The sequence below is a fragment of the Gossypium hirsutum genome, chromosome A05, assembly GCF_007990345.1.
Source record: "Gossypium hirsutum isolate 1008001.06 chromosome A05, Gossypium_hirsutum_v2.1, whole genome shotgun sequence".
NCBI classification, from domain to species: Eukaryota; Viridiplantae; Streptophyta; class Magnoliopsida; order Malvales; family Malvaceae; genus Gossypium; species Gossypium hirsutum.
Genome location: NC_053428.1, coordinates 13,252,030 through 13,276,608, shown reverse-complemented (window position 1 = coordinate 13,276,608; position 24,579 = coordinate 13,252,030). Strand labels below are relative to the sequence as shown.

The 24,579-nt window shown below is 33.2% G+C and overlaps 3 protein-coding genes and 1 long non-coding RNA gene across 4 annotated transcripts; 2 read left to right on the top strand and 2 right to left on the bottom strand.

Annotated features, from left to right (window-relative positions):
* Nucleotides 1–1,724: 1,724 nt before the first annotated feature.
* Nucleotides 1,725–7,028, top strand: LOC107958389 (chaperonin CPN60-like 2, mitochondrial). The gene is made up of 18 exons (XM_016894152.2): nt 1,725–1,955; nt 2,067–2,088; nt 2,398–2,529; nt 2,614–2,773; nt 3,277–3,452; nt 3,540–3,635; nt 3,753–3,857; nt 4,239–4,325; nt 4,412–4,501; nt 4,621–4,701; nt 4,772–4,840; nt 4,908–4,985; nt 5,647–5,742; nt 5,828–5,927; nt 6,005–6,108; nt 6,194–6,299; nt 6,536–6,614; nt 6,694–7,028. Exons 1-18 carry the CDS (start codon nt 1,918–1,920, stop codon nt 6,791–6,793), a joined length of 1,719 nt encoding a protein of 572 aa, XP_016749641.1. The 5' UTR covers nt 1,725–1,917; the 3' UTR covers nt 6,794–7,028.
* Nucleotides 7,029–7,529: 501 nt separating this feature from the next.
* LOC107958391 (mediator of RNA polymerase II transcription subunit 9) lies at nt 7,530–10,171 on the bottom strand. The gene is made up of 6 exons (XM_016894154.2): nt 9,834–10,171; nt 9,669–9,731; nt 9,490–9,570; nt 9,114–9,172; nt 8,946–9,028; nt 7,530–7,863 (listed from the first exon to the last, which is right to left on the bottom strand). The coding sequence occupies exons 1-5, from the start codon at nt 10,095–10,097 to the stop codon at nt 8,971–8,973; spliced, it is 525 nt and encodes a 174-aa protein (XP_016749643.2). The 5' UTR covers nt 10,098–10,171; the 3' UTR covers nt 7,530–7,863; nt 8,946–8,970.
* Nucleotides 10,172–10,241: 70 nt separating this feature from the next.
* Nucleotides 10,242–12,092, top strand: LOC107958392 (uncharacterized). The gene is made up of 2 exons (XR_001700612.2): nt 10,242–10,379; nt 11,590–12,092. It is a non-coding gene; the product is annotated as an uncharacterized lncRNA (long non-coding RNA).
* On the bottom strand, nt 11,962–20,508 carry LOC107958388 (beta-galactosidase 17). Its single transcript, XM_041113507.1, has 19 exons — nt 20,062–20,508; nt 19,610–19,714; nt 19,195–19,390; nt 18,690–18,778; nt 18,416–18,496; nt 17,600–17,694; nt 16,816–16,886; nt 16,294–16,384; nt 15,674–15,791; nt 15,497–15,592; nt 15,370–15,418; nt 14,356–14,543; nt 14,177–14,248; nt 13,852–14,001; nt 13,457–13,507; nt 12,897–13,062; nt 12,577–12,719; nt 12,443–12,508; nt 11,962–12,349 (listed from the first exon to the last, which is right to left on the bottom strand). The coding sequence occupies exons 1-19, from the start codon at nt 20,284–20,286 to the stop codon at nt 12,185–12,187; spliced, it is 2,217 nt and encodes a 738-aa protein (XP_040969441.1). The 5' UTR covers nt 20,287–20,508; the 3' UTR covers nt 11,962–12,184.
* Nucleotides 20,509–24,579: the final 4,071 nt, after the last annotated feature.

Here is a 24,579-nt window from a genome sequence, read left to right as displayed (position 1 = left end):
CGCAAAATATGAGTGTCGGTGGGAAATTTTAATTATTGTTGTGGGTATTTTAAAGTATGGTCTCAATTCTCAAAGCTTCACTACCATTTCATGGAAAAACACCCAAAAAAAAAAAAGGTCAAACTTTCTTTTCGAAAAAGCAAAGTATATATGTACTACAGCATGTCACACGAAACAATTGGAGTATATATTTTAGTGGTTTTAATATAAATTACGATCAATTATAATTTTAAGACATCCCTTAGCTTTTAGAATAAAGTATAACACTAATAAATATATAAAATAATTAAAATACCTTAATAATTATAAATTACTGTCCTGCAATCAAACTCATAGCAAAATGTACTAGAAAAAAGTTTGAAAAAAAATATCAAAGGGAGGGGATATGTTCATTGAAAATTTTACAATCTAGCTTCACCATATTTCGCCTGTATTCCATGATTAATTTATCAATTTCATAAAATTTAAACATTAAGGTCGAGGGAAAAGTCTTCAACTGAGTTATTAAAAAAGAAAGAAAGTAATATTGCTCTTTTAATACTTTTAATTAATATAGAATGAATTCAAAGCATTTTTAGATTAATTTATGAGTAAATATTTGATATATTTGTAGTGTATAGTTTTTATTTCACAAGTAATTTAAAAAAATTATCATATGTTTCTGTTTTAAAAATATTTATTTTTGATATTTTATATATTTCTATAGAACACTTGTTAACTCTATAATCCTATTGATAAAATTTAAAAATTTAATTAACAGTGTACTAAATATTTTCCCTAAATTGATATTATAAATGAAATTAAATAATTATAAATTATAATTTTATATTCATACGTTTTTATTTGAGAAAGTTGACACAAAACAACAATTTATAATACTTTAAAATTTAAATAGTAAACTGGAAAACCATGAATGAAGGAAAATTTTGTTTTCCAAAAAAAAAATATTATGTAAAAATAAAGTGAGTTTATTTTTTGTTAGTATATTGTAGAAATAAAGTCAGAAGATTGATAAGTCTATATAGTAATATAGTAAAAATATTTAAAAAAAAAAGAAATAAATGACAAGTTTTTAAAGTTACTTGTTAAATAAAAAAGTAAATTGCTTCTATAAATATTAATCCTAAAATAATAATAAAATAATTAAAAAGGGCATTTAATATTTTTCTCGAGTTTTTTTACCCCACTACCAGTAAATAAGGTAATTACTTTTTTTTAGTTGTTAATGATTATATTTAAAAAAAAACATAAAAAGGACTCTTAGTTTTAAAATATTATTAGTATTTTTTTTGCAATTTTTACTTTTTCTCCAAAAAGATTTCTAAACAAGCGACAGGCCCAAGACCGAACAAACCCAAAATTTTGGTTGGAGATTGTCCATTTAATCAGTTCAGTGCATTGGACAGTCAAAATCTGGACCAATCCAGATTCAATCTTCTCATTCCATTTTTGGGTTCAAATATGTTCTAAGTCCATTTATTTTTTATATTTGTAATTTAATCTTTTTATTTTTTAGAAAAATAATTTTTTATTTTTCCTATTTTTTTATATTTCAAAATTTAAGTTTCATTTTTAATACTGTTAAAATACCTATTTTAAAATTTAACTATATCAATAATTAAATTTATATTTTTACATTGAAAAGTAAAACGATTAAATTTATTGAAATAAAAGTAAAAAACTAAGTTCTAAATATGCAAAAAGTATAGGGACTTAAAAGCAGGTTTTAACCTTTTCTTATCTTTCGGATAGAGTGACGGGAAAGCCCTCCACTGTAAAACCCCGGAGCTAAAACCCTACTCTTTTTTAAACCTGAAATTGGAAGCCTCAAGAACTCCATTGGAAGCTCTCTTTTAAGTCTCTCTTTTGATCCTTCTTTTCGATTGCTCGCTGTGTAAAGTAAAGCCCATTTCACTCATGTATCGAATAGCTTCAAAATTAGCTTCATCTATTAGGTAATGCTTCTAATAGATCACATTTGCTTCCTTCATGTCAATTCCTGTCGGTTAACTTTTTTTTTTTTTTGGTTTATATCTGATATAAATTATTGTTATTTTGTTTTACAGTTCCTCGACTTCGAGAAAACTGGTAAGAAATCATAATGTATTACTTGATTTCTCTTTCATTTTGATTTCTGTTTGTACGGTGAGGGACGTGGGAAATAGAAGAAATGAAATGAAAAAGTCAAAAAATTTCTAGGAACCAACAGCTGCATTAGATTTATGTAAATAATGCTTTTAGATTCTTTGGAAACAATGAAAATTTAGAGGTGGATCACGAAATAGTTGGAAAGGTTTTCTATGGTAAAATTATTTGTTCGTTGGGATTGGTTTTGATGAATATGAATGAATCTTAAACTTTATTTTCTTTGGTTGCTTAATTATTTGAATTTGACAGGTTTGTAATAGGATAATTTGCAATAGGAATTATGTAGCAAAGGATATCAGTTTCGGGGTTGGGGCACGGGCGGTTATGATGTTGGGTGTGTCTGAAGTTGCAGATGCTGTGAAAGTCACAATGGGACCAAAGGTAATATATATAAAGGACTAAGAGCTCAGATTTATGCATGCTATTATGCTTTGTCACAGTATTCATTCTGATCTATTGATTTAGGGTCGCAATGTAATTATTGAGAGTAGTCGGGGCTATCCTAAAGTCACGAAGGATGGTGTTACTGTTGCCAAGAGCATTCAATTCAAGGATAAGGCTAAAAATGTTGGTGCAGATCTTGTAAAGCAGGTTGCAAATGCCACCAATAAAGTTGCTGGAGATGGTAATTTCTTATTATTTTCAACCGTATTTTATTTATGCATTGTAACTGAACATTGATTAATCAGTATACCAATGATTTATGATCAAAGCATTCTGGTTAGAACGTAAAAAAGAAAAAAAAAATCTTAAGAAAGCTCAACCAAGCCTTCATTCCAAGCTAATCCGGATGGGGGAGCCTTTGGATAAGAACTTGCTGTTAGAAAACCTTCCTGGAAAGTGTGGCATAAGTGATTTGGGTTCTTGGAAATTATTGTTTTTTGGTCTTTGACTTCATTTAGAATTCAGAGTCCTAGATATGCAGCGCATATCTGTATGGAATAAGCGAGTATTTTCTATAACCCTCAGGTTCAAAGCATGGATCAATTCAGTTGTATTTGTTGCATGATACATGAAGAAAGCTTTAGTTCTCGATTACAGATATGGCATTTTTAAAATAAATTTCTCCCATCATATTTGATAGTCTTAATGCTGAAGACCTATTAACTATTATGCATCTCTTCACAGGTACAACTTGTGCAACTGTCCTAACTCAGGCAATTCTTTTGGAAGGCTGCAAGTCATTGGCTGCTGGCATAAATGTGATGGACTTGAGAAAAGGAATTAATATGGCAGTTGATACTGTCATATCTGACTTGAAAAGCAGGGCAGTAATGATAAGCACACCAGAAGAAATTACACAGGTTTGTTGATGTGGGCTCTCCGGTTCTTTACCTCGAATTCTCCTTAATTTACCTCATGTTAACTTGTTTTTGGTATGTTTTGAATAGGTTGCCACTATTTCAGCAAATGGAGAACGTGAAATTGGAGAATTGATAGCAAGAGCAATGGAGAAAGTTGGGAAGGAAGGGGTCATTACTGTCACTGTAAGCCCAAATTTGATTTTTGTACATTTTTTCAATTATTGTAAGATTTTGAGTAATAATGATTATTTCTTAAACAATATGTAATTTGGTGTATCTTATTTTTACCTCAAATTTTAGGATGGGAATACTTTAGACAATGAGTTAGAAGTGGTGGAAGGAATGAAGCTAGGCAGAGGTTATATCTCTCCCTATTTTGTTACCGATCAAAAGACCCAGAAATGTGTAAGTTCAGATTTGCATCTTTTTTACAATAATTTTTACTCAATATGGTAGGGTACTTGTTCGTTGAACAAAAATGGGGTTTCCAATGTAACTCCTATGCACAAAATTCAATTTTCTTCTCTTATTTAAATGTTTTGAATTTGGAGGGGTCTCACAGTGAAATCTTGTCATTCTCTTATTTTCCTTAATGGAATTTGAAGATCATATTAGTTCCATCGCAAAGTTTTAGTGTACAGTTCATGGCTTTGCGTACACGATAATTTGACCTGCCTTATGTCCTTAGTTTTTTCAGTTTTCTTTTCCTGTTTCTATTGAATGTAATAATTTCATAAGGATGTTGGATGGCTTTTGATGTAAAGAAGGTTCAATTTATGTTGGCAGGAACTTGAGAATCCCTTGATTCTCATTCATGACAAGAAAATTTCAGATATTAACTCACTTGTGAGGATATTGGAGTTGGCTATAAATGTAATTCATCTGGGGACTCTTTTACATTTATGATTGTAAGTGAAGCATGTTGTGAGCTTGCTCATTCTCTTCTTCAATTTGAACAGAAAAACAGACCACTTCTTCTTGTTGCTGAGGATTTGGAGAGTGATGCGCTTCAGTTACTTATTCTCAACAAGCATCATGCTGGTTTGAAGGTGATTAGCTATCTGGCTTTGCTTTAAATTTACTTTTGCATGCATCAAAGAGTACGAGATGCTCTTAGTGTAGATGACACCTCTGGAACCTTTCTAATAGTGGAATCTTATGTACTTAGGTTTGTGCCATCAAAGCTCCTGGTTTTGGGGATAATAGACGGGCAAATTTAGATGACCTTGCCATTCTTACCGGCGGAGAGGTAATAATATTCTTGTTGCTCAGAGTTCATTCTTTATAAATGGAATCATTATTAATCGTCAAAACTACAGGTTATCAGTGAAGAACGTGGCTTAACTCTTGACAAAGTCAAAGTTGAAATGCTTGGTACTGCAAAAAGGGTATGCATGAAACTGTGCAGATGCTTGATTTTCATCTTTCTTGTGTAATTGACTTGATTTATGACAGGTCACTGTCTCACTTGATGACACAATAATTCTACATGGGGGAGGGGATAAGAAGCTGATCGAAGAAAGATGTGAGCAGGTGTTTTAATCCCCTATTTGGTTGTTTCTTGATAATTTTTCTCTAATAGCCTCGATCCATTTTAAATGCCATATACATGTCCTCGTTGCCCTTTATAGATTAATTTTTGGAATTTGGGGGGGAGGGGTTGATACGAATGTATGAAATTTTTTGTTATCCATTTGTTCTCCTGTTATCTACTTTTAGGGTGTGCTTGGTTGAGTGGAAAAAGTGGAAAGAAACTAGATTTTAAGTGTGCTCGATAGGGAAGAAAAGTGAGAGGAAAGAAAATAGGAGAGATGATCATTTTCCATTCCCATGCGGAAAAACCAATACTTCCTAGTTGGAATGATAAGGGGATAGAAAATGAGAGAGGGATGTATACTAGTTCAAAATTATGCATTTTTCAGAAGATTCATATTCTTTTCTTTGATTCTTTTTCAACTCTACCAAACAATGGATGGAAAGAAAATCATTTTTTCTTTAAATTTTTTCATCATTCCTACCAAGCACACCTATGGAAAGAAAAATTATATTTTCTATCTTTTAATTTTCTACCACTTTAAATTTCCATTTTTCCAATTTTCTTTCCACCCTACCAAGCAGCGCCTTAATGTTGTTAACTTTGTAATAAAGGCTATTCTGCTTTCTTTTTACTCATGATTCTTGAAAACTTCTGCAGCTGAGGACAGCCATGGATACGAGCAGTGCCATGTTTGACAGGGAGAAAGCACAAGAAAGATTATCAAAACTATCTGGGGGTGTGGCTGTTTTCAAGGTTTATGATCCCTTTTTCTAAGTTCCAAATGCAATGTGCATCTTATGCTGCATAAGGTGAGTACTTATGGGTGTTTTTCTCTCAGGTTGGTGGAGCTAGTGAGGCAGAAGTTGGAGAAAGGAAAGATAGGGTCACAGATGCTTTGAATGCCACAAGAGCAGCTGTGGAAGAGGGTATTGTGCCAGGTAAATAATTTTCCCTTTTTTGGTTTCAAATGTCACTGTTTATTTAGGTCATAATATAATGGTTTTTTTTGGGTCAGGTGGTGGTGTTGCTCTCTTATATAGTACAAAGGCTTTGCAGAATCTTCAAACCGAAAATGAAGATAAAAAAAGAGGCGTTCAGATAATTCAGGACGCTCTTAAGGTTTTGTTATGGCAACTCTCAGCACACCTCTTTTGATCTCATTATAACCTATAGTACCTCACAGTAATATGTGACTCTATTTTAGGTACCTACTTCAACTATAGCTTCTAATGCTGGTTATGATGGCTCTCTGGTTCTTGGGAAACTACTGGAACAAGATGATGATAATTTGGGTTTTGATGCTTCAAAAGGTTTGTTCCTTTCAATCTTATGAAAATGCTCATTTCAAGCCATATATTTCACTCCTTTAAAAACGATCTCTCTTGAATTCACCAAGTTATGCTGCATGCACTCTCTCTATCTGTCATGGACACGCACTTGTGCCATCATTGTTTTTCTCAAAATGCCCTGCCACAGTTCTTTGCTTTTACAAGGATGGTCTGCATACCCTCTGCCCTGATCATTCTCGTTTGATGTGCAAAAACAGGTGCATATATTGATATGGTGAAAGCTGGAATCATAGACCCTCTCAAAGTCATTAGAACAGCCTTAGTCGATGCCGCCAGGTGAAGAATCTAGTCATAAGCATGTAACACGTGATAGTTTTACGAGTTTAACTGAATAAATATGCTTTTCCTATTGCAGTGTCTCATTGCTATTAACGACAACCGAGGTATCTGTCCTGGAAAATCCAGATGAGAAGAAACCACCAAGTCGTATGCCAGACATTGATAATGACTACTAGGTGGACTATACCAGTTGGAGTACTTAAAACACTTTTTGTCATCCTGCTTAAAATAGCAGAGAACTTAAATTGAGAGCCAAGGTTCAACCCTGATGAACTCATTTAAGAGGAATACATGATGATGGTAACCAATTATAAAAGAAAAGATAAATAGGATCATGCTTATTGATGTCATTGCACAATTAGTGATCTGGGATTTTTGTAGTACAAAGAAAATTAGTTGAGGACTCGTTTATTGCAACTGTTATTTTTTTTCTTTGGAATCGTATCTGTAGTATATTACCATATAAAATTTCATTCCATTAATTGGTCTGGCCATCCTCAAAATTATGCGGGTTTATTATTAGTTTTCCAGGAAACTTACCCCTGGAATGCAAGGTCATCGGTATTGCTTTCTTTCCCTTGTTACTCGGAGTGAATGTTTACAGGGAGTTTTGAACGACTACCTTATTCTTTTGAAGCTAATTAACAAAGAACAGAAATTTAGTTTTTCAGAAGGCAGTCCTGGAGTTGCAGATGAAAATTGAACTCTGAAAATTTGGTTTGGTAGCTTTAAGGTTAGAGAACAAAATCTTACGGGACAGGTCAGGTACCCTGCAAAAATGAGTCTGTTTTAACTATGGCATCCTTTGAAGCTGGAAAGACAAACAGCGATGGGCTAGGGAGTATTGCATTTCATCAAGGATATTTGTGAATCAAAAGGTGAACCCATAGCATATTCAACAATTGTCATAAATTACGCACACATGATCTAGTAAATAATCCAGTAACGGAAGGTAGACAAGGATTATCAATCTTTTTCTTTTAACTATACACCTCAGAAACATGCAGCCCCCAGGGCCCAGCAGTAATAAAACTCAAAGCTCCATGATATTAGATGGCACTAAACAATTATGAAACCCAAGATTGCATTTGAATATAAACTAAAGTTTGATATAAGAAAAAGCTAGAAAAAGAAACAACTTTCTACTTGCTGAACAAGGAGATGAAACTGTTCTACTTCATCCTATGATTACAAGTTCTCAGGGTTTCCTTCCCATCTCTCAGAGTTAAACATGGGAACTCTTGACCTGAATACAACAAAGCCAAAAAGATAGTCAAAAGCTGTAGTTCAAATTTGCTGAAGAAAAACAACCATCAATCTTACATAATCAAAGAGCAAAACAAAATATTTATGGTTTCATGGGAACAAATATGCACTTTGAAACTGGTATCAACTAGATATAAAAACAGCAGAAAAAAGCAATACTATCATACATTAAGTGTAAAAACATACAAATCTAACTCAATGGCTCTAGAATGGCAGTGAACAATTTTCTGGGAAACTAAAGAGTTCTCCAATGACAATAGTACAAGAATTTGAAGTCCTGTCTTTTTGATTCGTACCAAGGTTGACATGTTCTGCAGATGAATGAGATGATAACATCACAAAGTTTGACCCATAACAGGTGGAACCACCACAAATAGATTTTCCTAGAGGCAAAGTAAGTTTCATCAATGCAACGTAAACCTCCAAAAGAACAGATTCGCTCTAAGTAGCAAAGTTATCTAATAGGTAGGCTCTCTCAGAAAAATACTGCTCACCAAAGTCCAGTTTTGCTGCCCAAAAACTTGACAGACATTCAATTCGTTTTGCTTTTCTTATGCTCATGCAAGATAAATACTATCATTTACATAGTTGTTCCCTTGCATAATCTCGTTATGCCCTTACTGAAACTCTATGACAAGGTGGCATTCTACCATTGAATTATATCCCTTCCCTGTCCCCATCAAGAAATATTACTAACTAGTCCACACTACTATTCTTGAACAACATGGAGCTAAGCTTTCTGCACTATTACAGATACAAAACCAATGAAACAAGTTGGATTCAATTTCAACTTCTCCTATAGGAAATAGGATTGACTACAAATTCGGGCCATATACACATGGTTTCATAAAACCATACTAGTCTCCCAATCTATACACATTTTTACTTATTTGACACAAAGTACAAAAACGCAATGCAAAATTCCTTCTTTGAAACAAGATTCTCTATGAACAAGTATCATCAAATTAGACATTAAACTGACATGTTAAAGTAAACAACCGCAAACTGCAACTATTTATGGACAATATTTGTCACTCATATTCTTCTGTATGCATTCTTTACCTGTGCTTAGTAGCATGAGAAACGACTATGGCTCGGTCTTCAAAAGGTCTTCCACAGTGCTTCTATACTTGGCTATCAGATCCCTAGAATTGAAGAATATCAAACGCAGATATTCAATAGGTAGAAAACTTAAATTGTGGAAAACACAAGTTATGACTGATAATTTACCTCCTTTGGTTTAGCAATTGTTCACTTTCCTCCAGCTTTTTCTTTTGACCTTCAACAGTCTACATCCGGCATTGAAAAATTTGCAAGTTATACAAACAACTTCCAATAAAACAGAAAAAAGAAACACTGATACTAATATGTCAGCACATTTTTAGAATTTATCATCATTGAGTATGTATATACATCTTCCAAAAATGATGGAAAAATATTAAAATTTACATATTTATTTTGCAGAAGCTTGCATCTTTTTTTTTTGAGTACTTTCATGTTTGTTAAAATTCATGAACCACAGGAATGCAACTTTATCAACATCTCATAACACATAAACGGGAAATTAAAACTTAAAAAACCAAAGCAAGAAGAGTAGATAATTTACCATGGATTTAGAATTAATTGATGCAGCAATCGAGTTCAAAAGCTGCTGGCACTTCTCAAAGTGATTGTTCAGTTCATTAACCTTAACAAAAACCCAGCAAAATAAAAGTTCAATAATCTTCAAAAGGAACCCTAAATCCAATCTTAAAATTGAAAAAAGAAAAAGAAAACACAACAAACCAAAGCATCAGAATGTTGATCCCGACTTCCATTATCAATAGTATCAGCCAAATTCTCCACCAACTGTAACCCCACACAAACAAACACATAAAAAGAAGAAGGTAAAACATCAATTTTTTTATAGTGTAAGACAAACTTTGTTAAGATTGTGGTTTAAAGGATTACATGTAAGAGATGGAAGTGAGAAGCTAGTGATTGTTGTTGCTGATTCTGCTGCACTTGCTGCTGCTGCTGTTGTTGTTGTTGCTGCTGCTGTAACATACGCTGCTGCTGCTGTTGTTGTTGGAATTGTTGTGGATGAAACTGTTGTTGTTGTGAGGGTGGAGGAGGGGAAAGGTATAGATGGTCTTGATTGGTGGGAGTAGATACGTTACTGTGGGTTGGGATGCTGGGGATCATTGTCCAGCTTCCTCCTAAGTACGGATCCATCGTCTTCTTTCCTTTCCAGCGCCGCACAGTTAGACAGTGAAGATCAGGGTCGTTGCTAACCTACGCCCTTTAACATGTTTTCCAATAAATTTGTGCCACGTGTGGTAGGAAAAATGGGAAACGTGTCCAAAACATGAAACTTAAAAAAAAATTATAAAAAAAAAAGTAAGAACAGACCTCGTTAGTATTTTACTTGCCATTTTTATCTCTTTTCATTTCTCTTATTACACTCTCTCTCAACTATTGGCAAAAGGACTCAATCGTTAAGATTTTCTCTTCGAGGTTCGGTTTCTCCTATCTCTTGTATTGCCTGCTATATGATCTGGGGTTGTTTCTCCTTTCTTTTTTAATTATTATTTCTATTGCTGTTTAACCTGAAGTTTGCTAATGAAGAGGAAACAGAAGGGGAAAAAAGGTAAACTTTTTTAGCTGGGTTGGGATAGGGAAGGCATTACAATTGATTTGATTTTGAAAAAAATGGGTTCTACATCAGAACTGTTTTTTGGGATTAAATTTTAAATTATTTTTCAGGATTGTTGGTCAAAGATAGAAGTAACAGCTTTCAGTTGTTTTAGAAATTTTCCAAGGAAAAGGAAGATGAATTTTACGCATCTGAAAATTAATCTGAGATCGTAGAATTGATATTACACTGCTTAAAAGGACAAGATTTAGCTTTTGTGTTTTTCATTTATTTGCTTCTTTTGTCGGATTGTTTTGAACCGTATCCTAGATATTGTTTTATGAGGCAATTTAGCATTGTGAAATGTGTGCTTCAGTTATGAGGATGGATGATTGTTCAATATTCTGTATGCTTGCGTGTTGAAGAGGCTCTTATTTATTTTTTAAGGTTATCCATAGATAAATAGGTTTTCTGTGTTTTATACTCAACAAAATACTAGTATTTCCAACACATAACAACAAGAATAACATGTTTGGTCTCTCATGGTATAAGAGACAGGGGCTTCCCAATGTTACGAATCGGTAAATATAGTCACAAAGGTCTTCTTGAGTTCAATCTTTCAACGAAGATGACATTATTGAGATCATCTAGAGTCAAGGGTGCTTTAGATGTTAGTCAAGCTCGAGTTGTACTAAAATGAATGCCAGTATCTATAAATTGTTCAGCTCAACAATCTAGTCGAATATTTCAGTCGTATGGGTATTTGGTCTCAATAAGACTTGCTATTCAAGTTTAAAATCTGTAGTCCCATGTACCAGTCCATGGATTTTTAACTCATGTTGAATTTTAGCTTCAGTCGATGTTTGGAGAGGGAATTTGAATCTGTGGTTGAAGCTTACTGGTTAAGAAAAGAAAGAAAGAATAAATAAATGACAGTCACTTTGATTCAACTCTGTTCTGAATTCAGGCAACTGAACCAAAATTTCTTTGATGAGTATGAGCTACAGTTGTATTGCAGTTTAAGGAACATGGTTCTGATATAGTTCTTTAAATGAGAATACAGATATGAATTTTTGTGATATTGGATTGCAGATACTTAAACAAAATGGCCGTGAAACCAACAGTAGCTTTGAGGGCTTTTCTTGTAGGAGGGGTAGCTGTTTTTGCAAAAGTAGCAGGTGCAATGAAGGCTGCTGGTGGTGCTAAACTGGGTGCAGCCGCAGCTGCTATGACTGTAGCGGCTTCTGCTGCAATGACGGGATCGAAGCAGGAGCAAAAAGATGGATCTAAGCAACCTTCAAAATGATCTTCCTTTTCTTTCGTTCTTTCTTTCAGCACCTTGTAGGCATTTTTAATGTAGGTGGCGTAGTCAGTTGCTCATGGGAGCTTGTCTAGAGAAGATGGCTATGTTTGGAATTCTATTTTGGTCATCACAGAGTTTTTTTTTTTTTAAATGACTTGAAATAAGAAAAACCTACACTTTTGATCTGAATTAAACTTAAAGAAGATGGCATATTGCCATTCAAATTCAGATGTGAACGTCTTTTGTTATACAATATTAGATCCAATCGCATAAGATACAGCTTTTGTTTCAAGTGATAGTAATGTTATTTTCTTCTACACACTTCTTTTTGGCTCCTCTGCATACACTCAAAGGCACATTTCTCTCTGGAAATTGGGAACACTCTCAAAAAGTACGCAGCCCTAGTGGATTGGGTGTTAACAGTGACGCACTAGCTTTGCCATCTTCATTTTGATGCACACTTGCTTGTCCTGGACCACAAGTGAAATCTGGCTGATCAACCGAATCTACCATGAGCTCAGGGTTCGGTGATTCTAACTCGAATATCACCTACAAAGTGACGAACCAAACCAGTCAAGGAAGAAATTTTCATTGAGATGGGATAAATACAATCATTTAATAGATTGCACAGGCATTTCATACCAAAACATTTTCCCCCTGCCGAAGGATTGGAGCAGGGATATAAAGGTTGCATTGAGGTCCTGAAGTCTGCAAAGAAAATCAGTTAAATTTATTTTCAGATGTGTATGATTCATTCACATAGAGAAGGCACTTACCGGCCAATATCTTCCAATGTTGAATTCATTAACAAAAGCAATCCCTTTTCCCCAGCCTCTAAGTGAAATGTATGTATCAGTAACTTCAGTCTTCGTATCAATAGAGAAATGGCCAGTGTAGAATGATGGTCCTCCAACACCAACTGCGTGAGGCAAAGCAAGTTCTTAAAAGATAATTTTATCGCATCATAGTATATGTCCATTGGATTTACTTGGCAGTGAGGTATATAAAAGAAGTGTAAGATGAACAAAAAACTGCACGGTAGGAAGTAGTGTACGACCATTTGATACAGCATGCTTCTTGTGTTCCTGAGACATACCTGACTTGTGTTCTAGTTTTTTGCCGGCTGATACTTTATGGAATTTGGATGCAACCTGAATGACGGGATTAAATTTTGGCACCTCATTCAGGTTATGAAAAGGAATTGAGATCATTTTCCATCTTTTCAGTACACTCCCGTCCACATAAACAGAAGACAAAATACCCTACAAAATTAGAGTCAAGAAGGATGATTATCTGTTAGACTAGAAAAGCTCGACAGCAGACTATAGGTACTGATGTTGCATGGTAAACTGGTGGTTATAGAACAGTTTTCATTGATGAACAAGCTTATTGAAATGAAGTTTCCCTGACTAAGGAGCATTAAGGAACCAGATAACCATTTTAAATATCTCCGTTCTAATAAGCAATGGATTGATGATATCACCAAAAATGGCAATTAGATCAATATACCTTTCAAATTTACTAGCACAAGTGCACAATTTTAATGAAAGGGAATGGTTTAGGTTTTGAGTGATGCCAATAAAAATAAAATATGACCATTGGCTTCGCATCATTTCAGAAATAAAAGAACAATTTTCAGCTTTACAGGCAGTTTACCTTCCTATCAAAGATGTATGGCCCATAATTTACACGACCCATGTTTTCAACCTGCAAATGTGTCGTAGAAACAAAGATGTGAAATAGATGAATGATATCTAGTTTCAACTTAAAGAGTAATCATATAATTTTTATTTCTGAATAAAAACAAAAGGTGAAACAAAAAGTAAAGCATGAAACTGAGAAGGCATTGCTGCTCGGCCTTAAAGAAGCTTAGTTCATAGGGCGCATTTGTTAAGTGTGTAACTTGATAAACTACAGTACTAGTAAGCTTAACAATACCGCAAGCCAGAATACTTTCACTAAGCTATCATTTAACGGTCACAAATAACTAACTGGCAAATTGCATAAAACTTTAAGGGTGATATGCTGAAAGCATGAGGGCAGTCAGTTACCAAAATAAATAAGCTGGTGCTAGAAACACATTTAACATTAGGAAGGTTAATTGCTTGATTTGACCATCTTTCAAGTGTACCAACATATGATACTTGCCCACCATTAACTTCAGGAGAGCACGATATGAACACTTGAGCTCTGTCATGCACCTGCAAACATCATATTTTAGAGAAGATTAAAATTTTTAAGAATTATTTGTCAACAGATATCAAATGAATTATTTTTCAACAGAGATCAAAATTCTTTGAATTAATTGTCAATAATGAAGTATGGAGGGAAATTTAAATTAGTTATCTTAACTACAAAATGAGGAAGACTGCATACCTTTGGTATAACTAGCTTACTTCCACCAGTTTTGGCTACATATTCAGATACATATAATACAAATCCAAACATCTGCATGATAGGAAAGACAACAAGAGAAAATATTCAGCAATCTTAGGTTTTTTAAATTGCTAAACATAGAAGCTAATGAGCAGCAAAGCCTCAAAATTTTTACACACCTGGTTTAAATACTCCATTGCAGTTGGAGATTCTGCCTCAACAATGTGAAGAGGATCAATCTCATCAAGTAAATCAAATAAAAATGCTGTTCTTTTTAACTGGATGGATCCATATCCAGTCTTTTTATTATTGGGAGGAACTGAAGGTAGAGATACTGAACTAAATTTCCCCATCACTCTCCTAATGGCTGAAATTGGAATAGATTAGTGAATGGAGTATGCATATAGACACCACTTACAAGAGAATATAGTTTGATGCTGTTTATCCCAACTATTAATTTGTACACTAGTATCTTCGGTAAAATTATCACCATACAAAAGACAAAATCAGTGTAACAATAAGATTGCTGACTTCAAATTTCACAAAAAGCAATAAATAAACAGCTTATCACAAAATAAATAAATAAAATAAAGTGATGACAAGGCTTGTAGCATGCCTTTTCAATAAATTGAGAGATGAAATACACTGAAGCATTCTCCTCAGTGCAAATTTACTCATATTCTCTGCGATAAACAGTAGCCATTCAAATGATACTGTTCCCGTCTTTTTCCAATTTCCAAAGATTGTAGCAATCAGGTTATAATGTCCATCAACATGTGCATCAATTTCAGAAAGTATAGATTGCTTAAAACTGTAATTATATTGCAAGCCACAATATTCATTTACAGAGGTGAATTCCCGTGAATATAAGCAGCAGCTATAGAGAAAGCTGTTTCCCTTTCAACACCAAATGAAGGACCATACCCATCTAAGTAAATTGAAGTCAAACAGGTAATCAGCTTCTGCCATTGGTCAAATCCATCTACTTAAATCCTTCTATCTCCTATCTACCTATTTACCATATCACTGTAACTACTGTCTATTTCTGGATAAATGCATCCACTTATTCATTTAAGACAATATGTATTATTCTTGGTAAGCAAAGTTGTCTGTAAGTTCTTCAAACCATGCAAAGTTTCAACACACTATCCTTCTAATCCAGGTATATTCAGCCAGCCAAAGTAGGATTATACCTTTGAATTTTGCATTGTCTACATCACCAGACTCTGTAATTGGTGCGTCCTGGGGTAAAGCAGAATCAATTTGAAGCTTGAATAATATAAATTAAAAAACCCAACTACAAGGAAAAATCCTCCTCACGTAATCATAGGATGTTAGATCAGGCTTGTAATCTGACTCATCTGCACCAGTATTTGCTCCATTATAAAATCCAAAGTTCGTTCCACCATGTGCCATCTGGAACTCAAAGGCCTAAATTATAGCATGACCATGCAGATCATAACTAGACAGCAACAGAAGTAGGATGGAAAAACATACATAAAGCACAACAGAACCATTTTGTAACATAATTTTTTCCAAGGCAGCCGCAGTAAAATCTGCATCTGTCCTTGCCATCTTCTCACTCCAGTGTGTAAGCCAACCTGTGTAAAATTCCCTGAAACAAAAGCACTATTATGATCATAGAGGTGTCAAATGGATAAGTCAATTTGTCTTTGGATCATGGCATTAGAGGTCAAAAGAAATTCGGATCATCATGGATTCAAGTCATCTGGGTTTAAGATCATTCCAAATTTAGGTCATTTGGGGCGTGACACTCAATTTATTTCGATTCATGTCATTTGATTCTGGTCATTTAAGATTGAAGTCTTCAAGTTTTAAAATCCAACAATTGGATCATGAATTAACGGTTAGAAGAAATCATATTTTATTAATTGTACTAAAGTTTTCGAAGTTGCTTATAGTATATCTTCGTTTTTTATTTTTTACGTTATAACAAAATCATTTATGGTACTTAATAATTGTTAAAAAATTATTTATGGTCCAACCATAATTCGCATAAATGAATTTAGTTATATGAAGAAAAAGGAATTCCACTTTCGTACTTTTTTAATCATAAAGATAATTCTCAAAGATCAATTATAAAAATAGACACTCACGAAGAAAGCGGTGGTGATTTCCCAGGGGAATTGAACTGCTTTTGTAACTTGAATATGGGCCAAGGGTTATCACCAGTAGTGAAGTCAACAGCTACACATCAGAAACGATTACTATTAACTTAGGCAATTCTGTGTGCCTGCATATACATGTATGTCTATCTTTATTTCAATGAAAAGCTCCGTTTAAATTATGCAGTTCTCTGGCCTCAGTACAGCACCTAAACTCAGAAATCTACCATCGAATTTAATGGTCAATTGAATTCATCTTCTAGGAAAGTTCGTGCATAAAAGCAGATAAAATTGTTGGTGTCTATACAAAAGCATAGATGAATACGAGGAAATAAAACAATAGTTTTCTTTTCTTTGTTGGGGGGAGGAGAGTGGAATTAATATTACCAATGGCTGATAACTTACCCAGAAAGCGTTGATGAATAGGAAGATTATTATGTGTTTCTAATGTCATGAGATGATCTGTTATTTTCCTAACTTATCAAATAAGGACATGTTGATCTTGAGCAGTACCTGCAAAGACACCATCTCCCTGAATGGTCCCTTTTTCAAGAGTTTCTCGAGAGCCTCCATCAGTAGTGTACCTGAAACCATCATAACTCATCCAAACAAGTTGAGTCCTTTTACATCTAGTACGCAATAAACATTCTTTTAATATAGTTATCAGCTCTCAAAGAGAGTTCAAAGAGAATTCCAAGAGGAACAGTATCAAAGTCCAATGCAGATCTGTCTTTCAAGTCCTTGGTACTATAGATGACAAACATTTTAAATCAGAATGGTTTGACAAGCTCCATTAACAGTATATAATGTCAACGTGGTTACATAGCAGTGTCAAAAAAAATGAATGTTCACAATGTAAAAAACATGGTACCAACTATAAAACCACAAAATTTCTTGCCTAAATTTCAGAAGCTATTACTTCAACCTTCAATGATTATATGTTCGATAACATACTTCAGTAAAAGATACCAGTATAGGCTGTATAGCCCAATCAGTAATTTGGAATGCATGGTAAATATGAACTAATTGGTATGTTCTTCTGCACATTCAGTTGGCCTTATTGTAAGATTGTATTTGCAGTAAACTTTAGTTTTCCTACCCATACACCTGATTTATTTGGCTTCCATTGGGCAAAATCTTAGAAATGCAGTACTACTTGATAGAAGTTCATGTTTTCTCAACTAAAATCAACTCAAGGAGGTTTGAATATTTCCTGAAGAATTAGATTTTACATTATAAACTGAAGATTATCTAGGGTGTAACCAATAAAAGGGAATTAAGGAAAATATCCTCTTACAATATAATGTCTTCTCCAAGATGTCCTCTAGCTAACTTCACCAAGTGACTAAGATAAGCTTTATCATTTCCACATGACCCAAATTCATTTTCAATCTGAAACCAAAGTATAAAATCACATTATAGTTGAAGATTACTAGCATAAAATGCTGAAACTTTCAGAAAATGACATTCAACAGTATTAATAAACATATTTTATTGGAAGGAATGAAATATGTATATAAAGAGAATATCGCTTTCTTTTTCCCTGTGTCATATAAAGAATTGAAGGCCAAGAAACATGTGAAAAAAGCAATTTTTTCAGGCACACGATATAATCTTTCAAATGGTGAGCTACAAACTCACATAACAGGAGGGCTCATAACCCGGAGTTAGCTATCTAGACTCGTACCAGGCTCATTAATTTCTTTGTTTAATTATTTTTCACTCTTAGCCAAAAAGGAAAAAAAAAAACCTTCAAATAAAATGTAGTTAAATATTGGCTAGTCTTTTGTCTCTTCGTCTGTATTTTATTCTAGCATCTTCCGAGTTCCTAGTTATCTCGGGTTTTTCTTTTTTCATCAAAAGAGGCTCTTCTCCACAAGTGCCATAGTTTGTAAACTTTGAAATCACATCAACCACCCAATTGGCCTTAACTCTAGACAGTTAAATTCAGCAACATGAAGCAGCTGGAACAATTATCAGATGGAGAAATTTGTTTTGATGAATAGGCACATCTTTCCTATCATTGCATAAAATCCTAGGAGATAAAACCAAGTGGCACATTAGTTTTATCAAAGGAACCCCGCCAGCTAATAAAAATATTCCATGCCCGTACCTGAACCATTATGATAGGGCCTCCATTTCCATAAAGAAGAGGAGCTACTTTTGGAAGAAGGACTCCCCACCATCCTTCAACCTGTAATATCATATTCAAAACATAATCCAGCAAATACAAAATGCCAATTAGTGCATCATCCAAGAACATGTTAAGCAAACAGAAACTATACAATACAACTCCAACATAGAATTTGTGCTAAGCATGAAAATTAGAACATTCAGTCCAACACCTATCTTATATACTTAAAAATAAGTACTATATGAGATCATACCTTTTGAAGGTAAGCAGGATCTGATGACCTTAATCTAACATCTGGATGTATGGAAAGTAACCAAGCTGGGAAGCCTCCAAGATCCCACTCTGCAAGAGACATATGTCCCCAAAAGGAAATCATGTCATTACCAACCCTGAGTTATCTATTCATTGCCACAAGAACAACTAAGACATCTATTGTCACAAGAATATATGCGATGAGATACGGTCCAAGATCCAACAATTATGTTAGTGAGCATTAAGCACAATATACAATCTTCTCCCCCCCCCCCCCCCTTCTCTCTCTTATGCCCCTTTAGTAACACATGCAACAAGAGGGAAACTGTCTCAGATAAGAATACAAGAAAACAAATGCTTATTGTTATAAGATTAAAACTTTGAGAGCACATCAATCCCTCATTTCTAGGAATATAAGAAGCAACCTACTAGGAAATAGTCTGGACCCATTTGTAACCTATAAAGTACATGACTAAAAACTATACACACATGACAGAAAGGCTAACCTGCACATATATAAGGCCCAGCTCGAAGCATAACAAGGAGACCTAGTTTCTGGCAAAGTTTGAGAAATGATACCAAATCTGCAATGCCTTCAAAAACAAGTTTGCCAGCCTCTGGTTCATGCAAATTCCAAGGAATATATGTTTGAACGGTATTCAACCCCAATGCTTTTGCCCTCAAAAGCCTATCTTCCCAGTACTGCATCCATAAGATAGTAGGATAGTTATGAATAAAAGGAACAACCAACTCCCCACTTCTAACAATATCAGAACTTACTATTTTTTTTATACCCTCTCAATGCTGAAAACCTTAAGAACCTTTCTACAATCTTCTCAATTCCGCTTATCCCGTTAAAATAACAATAGCAAGAACGAATAGTTCTGGAAGATGCTAAGTGCTAACAGAAAGAATAAATACCTCAGGAAGAACCCGGAAATAATGCAAGTCACCACCAATTATCTGAAAAGGCTTCCCATCTTTCCAAAACTTATCCTCCGCAATTTCAAATTTTCTAACACTAATCTGACTTGCGATCAAACACAAAAAAGAATATCATTCAACATTTAAATCCTAACAAGAAGAAAAAAAAAACAGCTACCATGAAAATTTTCAATTTTTTGCTTCCTTAATTTTCATATTGTTCTCATATGATTAAAAAAATAAATAAACAACAACGTCAGTAACTAAAATTCCATAACGTCATATCATCATTAATTCTTCCTTTGGAAAGGCAACAGAACTCAACTATTTATACGTCTAATTCCCTTCAATTCGGAACAGAAAAGGAGAACACATATAAAAAAATAAATATAAATTTGAAAGCTACTTTGAAGTATAGCTAAAGCATTTGTTTTCAGAAGATACTTTACCTTTTGGCGGCGATGCAGACGCTGATGACGAGGAAGATGAAAGTGAAGATCGTGAGAGTGAGAGTAAGAGGGAAGAGAAGGGAGAGAAGCGAAGACGGGAAGGAAAGAAAGGAAAGCTAAAAGGGAAAGCAAAAGGAAGAAGATCAACGTAGTTTTGCTGCTTCGCTTCCTCGCCATTGCTGTAATTGATTTGGAGGTCGCAGCTAGGCTTTTACTTCGATTCATTTACTTTGCCATTTCAGCTATAGTGTCGCTTGCTTCCAAAGTATTGTTCTTCGGGTTAGTGAAATCATTCATTTGACTGTAATATTTTCTTAATAAAATTAAATAAAATCTTTGGAGAAAATCGAATGTAATGCTCCAAAATGGGTTGTCGTGTTGGGTTCGGAATGAAGGAAAAGAACCGGCTCACCTAACGGTTTTCAGAATTTCTTATTTGCTACATTTGCCTTATCTATTTATTTTTAAACTACTTTAAAAAACCATTAAATCATCCTCAAAAATCAAAAAGTACGTCAGCCAAAATGGTTAAATTAGTATTTAGCACATGCAATTTAGTAAAATATTCTAAGTATTTCGATGAAAAAATACTCACTTATCAAAAAAAAATTTTGGATGAATTACAAAAGCATAACAAAGTCTTAATTGTGCCGTTGTTAAGTCATAGTAAATATCTTAACCATCAGGTTAACATACTAGATTCTACTAAAATAATTTTTAAATCAAATTCAAATAATTAAATACTATAAAAAACTCAAATAATAAATTGAAAACACAAAATATCAAATTAAACATTGTAGTCAAATTTAAAAATAAATCAAATATTAAATTCAAACAAAATCTTAAACTTTAAACTCTAAAATTCTAAACTTTATTTAAATTCGTGATAATTAATAGTAAAAAAAATAGAGCAAGAATTTTATTTATTCAATATGGGATCCATGTTTTTCTTAGAAGTTTGAGGCAATAGGACCGGAGGTCCGGAAGTACACTCTTTTCCGGGCTGATAGTTTGGCTACATGATGCTGCGCGAGGATTAGCGTTGCCGTTGAATGTTGCTGGACGTTCCAGTTAAACTAAACGGGAAAGAAGTGAGTAGTAAAACATTGGGCCTTATATATTGAAATTTGGCTCTTGGATCTGGGCTTGGCTTTCAAGCCTGGTTTTAATACCATATCCTATTTTTGTAGTTTTTCTTTAGCAAGCACCTAACAGAAAAATCCTTCTACATGATTTACTTTACAAAATTATTCTTTCACAAAGAATTTTGTGTTAAGAGAGGAAATAAAAATAAAATTTTTTGAAGGATCAAAAGCATAAATTTTATATAAAAAAACCTTGAATTAAATTATAATTTTTTTTGGAAGGACTAATATAACAATTTAACCATTTGAGTTGTTAAACTTAAAATAAAATGGTTTCATGGATTTTGAATTATAAACATAGACATGAAATTATCCCTCTCAATGAAATTTGTTAGCACTACAAAACAGGATAACACGTATCCTTTAAGGTATACATAAAAAAATGAGTTATAAATAAACATCTAATCTTTTCTTCTTGATGGCATATAGTTAAACTGAAATCAACTCTACCATGTTTTTTATTTTCATGATGCGGCCAATGAAGCTTTCATATTTGTTTCATCTTATACTCTTTTGAAATTTTAGATTTATGTTTTATAATGAATTTAATATTTTAAAGTTACATAATTATATCCCATTATATGCTTTACACAGGTGTAATGCGCGGATGTGATGTAAAAAATTTGCCTTTGGTAAGTAGAAATTGTCTTTTTATTTTTGGTATAATTAAAACATTTTTTATATCTATTTCACAATTTATAAAATTTATATTTTTCCTCGTATCTAAAATTTGAAGCCTTTAATATTTATAAGTGAAAAAGTAAAAAAGGGTAAATCAACATAGAGATCAAAACCATTAAAGGCTGTAAAAATCCAAGGCGTAGATGGCAGAGAAAAAAGAAAAAGCGAGGAATGACGAAGAAATGAAAATGGTGGGGGTGGAAGGCAAGTCAAAGATAAAAGACATGTGATTCATAATAATTAATTAAAACACGGGAGATGGGGGAGGGACTAGGGAGCATCTTTACAAGGACAAGTTAAGTGGGTGCTTTTACCTCTCATCATATGCTTCAATGCCCACACCATGAATATACTCTACAACAACACACAAAGCCGCCCCCCCCCCCCCCAAATCATTGATTTTTTCCTATCTACGCAATCACAGCTTTGATAATTACCATCTTTTCTGCTATGCATATCTAACATGTATAATGGTAAACACCATCTAATTGAGGTGATATTTTAAAAAAAAAAAAATTTAACCAATGTCCTTGGGTACTTTTACATTATTCATAGTAATAATATTATATAAACTGCACTTTATTTTGGTAAGCTACATTAAATGCAATAATTACAATTTCAGTAATCATTTTCAGTAAATATATTATATATGTATTGTTATGCTCACCTACCTCACCACTCTTTTATCATGTGAGTAATGTTTGATTTCATTGTAATTTATTTAAGTTGATTTATGTGTAGATATGATTATTCATAGTCATTGAAAATACGTGTTTAAGAATCACCATGACTCATCAAACCTATCATTTGAAGAACAATTGGTAATATAATAAAGACACATGTACAAGCACGCAGAAACCCACATAGAGGGCGCATGCAATACTCTCTATTGTCTACAACTTCACCGACTCTTATTATCATTTTTTTTAAATTTAACGTCTCTCTGTATACTCAGTATGTAAATTATTGTGAATACATTATCTCTAACTCATTGTAACACATAAATATATATTATATTAACATTAAAAGAATTCTGTTAAGACGTTTGTTAACAAAATATTTAAATTTTGTAATTTCATGACTTGAATAAAAAATATATTAAATGTAAAATAATTAAATAAATGCTTCTTAACTTGGGCTTATTATCCCTCCCTCTCTCTTTTCATATTTGTATTAGGATATACATCACTAATAACAATAATTATTTCCTTCTTTTCAAATGCTCCAAAGAGATAAACAATTGAACCATGAAATGTGTTATATTTTCATGGATAGGGATTGAACTACCAATGTCATGTTGAGTAACCTCCACATTTTAACTCATATAGTTCAGACATTACATATGGTAAATAGGGGATTGTGCTTTCTCCCACCATGCACTGCTCATGCCATGCCCATACTATAATACCATGCCTGCTATAATATATAATAAGAATATTATTATTGAGCTGAGCGAAAATTCTGGGTGCAAATGACAAAACATGCCAATCTTTTAAACTAAAGTTTCTTAAAAGAGAAACCATATATATATATATAAGCTAGCAAAAAGACGGGGATCAAGAATGAATCTGTGGTTTTTAGAAGGATGAACATGCATGCCTTACAACATAGCACATGAAATCAAAGGAAAAGTGGGGAATATAGATTTGGGGTTGATTTGTTTTCTTTTCTTTTTAAAAAAGAAAATATATTTTTATATATTCTTAACTTTTTGTTCCTTTTTGGCTAAACCAAAATGAAATGACAGGTGCCATTGCCACTATTAAAGTTAGCTGATACATCTGTTTAAATTGACCTAACATAGCAATATTTCTTTGGGATAAGCATCTTTTCTCTATTTTTCTTTTTTCTTTTAATTATTATTATTATTTGTAAAGGTTTACATCACTTTTCTTATGATAGGTTAATAATACCTTACTTTGATAACATTCTCACTTGATCACTCAACACTACTCTCTATTACAAAAGCTCTTCAAGGACAAAAAGCAAAGGGTAAAAAGAAAATTTCTTGGAAGAATAAATGATGCACAACCATGATTTTCCTTTATTTAGCATTACTATCCAACTTTTGAGTAATTATTATGGAACCTTTTTGGGTCTTATTGCTATACTCACTGTGGACACCTTTGGAGTTTGAATTTGAAATCAGATATATATAGATATATATATATATTTACTGAAATTAAAATATTTATATAAATTACAATTTTTTTATAAAATACTAATTGCCCTAATGAATGTTACTAAGTACTGTTAACATTTATTAATGGAATATTATTGTCATGACCGTGGTATAAAATATAAATTAAAGCCAAAGGAGGGCTTGTTTGAATATGCATTTATTATTTGCACTAATAGTGATTTCTAAACTAAAAGAAGCAGGCCAACTTTGAGGTACAAAGATGTTTATTTTTATTTTATATAGAGCAAAGATTAAACTTTATTACGCGTAAGTTTGGTATTTGTATAAAAAAAATGTATTTTTCTTTGTTAATTCGATATTTTAGTTAGTTATTTTTTATTAATATAATGTTGAGAGCAGGGAACACGTGTGATTTAAGTGCCTAATGAGAATACGGACGAGAATTTAATTAATTATTTAATAATATATGAATGTAATGTTTTATTATAATTGTATTTTTTATATAAATTATATTTCAAAATATAAATATTTGTTCGTATGTTCCGGCAT

What these genes read in the sequence shown, in the direction of transcription:
- LOC107958389 (XM_016894152.2), top strand. Translation starts at nt 1,918, where the DNA reads ATGTATCGAATAGCTTCAAAATTAGCTTCATCTATTAG. An exon ending in AAGGGGTCATTACTGTCACT is followed by an intron (nt 3,636 to 3,752) that starts GTAAGCCCAAAT and finishes CTCAAATTTTAG; the next exon opens with GATGGGAATACTTTAGACAA. An exon ending in TATTGGAGTTGGCTATAAAT is followed by an intron (nt 4,326 to 4,411) that starts GTAATTCATCTG and finishes CAATTTGAACAG; the next exon opens with AAAAACAGACCACTTCTTCT.
- LOC107958391 (XM_016894154.2), bottom strand. Translation starts at nt 10,097, where the DNA reads ATGGATCCGTACTTAGGAGGAAGCTGGACAATGATCCCCAGCATCCCA. An exon ending in CTCACTTCCATCTCTTACAT is followed by an intron (nt 9,732 to 9,833) that starts GTAATCCTTTAA and finishes GTGGGGTTACAG; the next exon opens with TTGGTGGAGAATTTGGCTGA. An exon ending in CAATTGCTAAACCAAAGGAG is followed by an intron (nt 9,029 to 9,113) that starts GTAAATTATCAG and finishes CTTCAATTCTAG; the next exon opens with GGATCTGATAGCCAAGTATA.
- LOC107958388 (XM_041113507.1), bottom strand. Translation starts at nt 20,286, where the DNA reads ATGAATCGAAGTAAAAGCCTAGCTGCGACCTCCAAATCAATTACAGCA. An exon ending in GCCCTATCATAATGGTTCAG is followed by an intron (nt 17,695 to 18,415) that starts GTACGGGCATGG and finishes CTTTGGTTTCAG; the next exon opens with ATTGAAAATGAATTTGGGTC. An exon ending in AAAACTAGAACACAAGTCAG is followed by an intron (nt 12,720 to 12,896) that starts GTATGTCTCAGG and finishes TGCCTCACGCAG; the next exon opens with TTGGTGTTGGAGGACCATCA.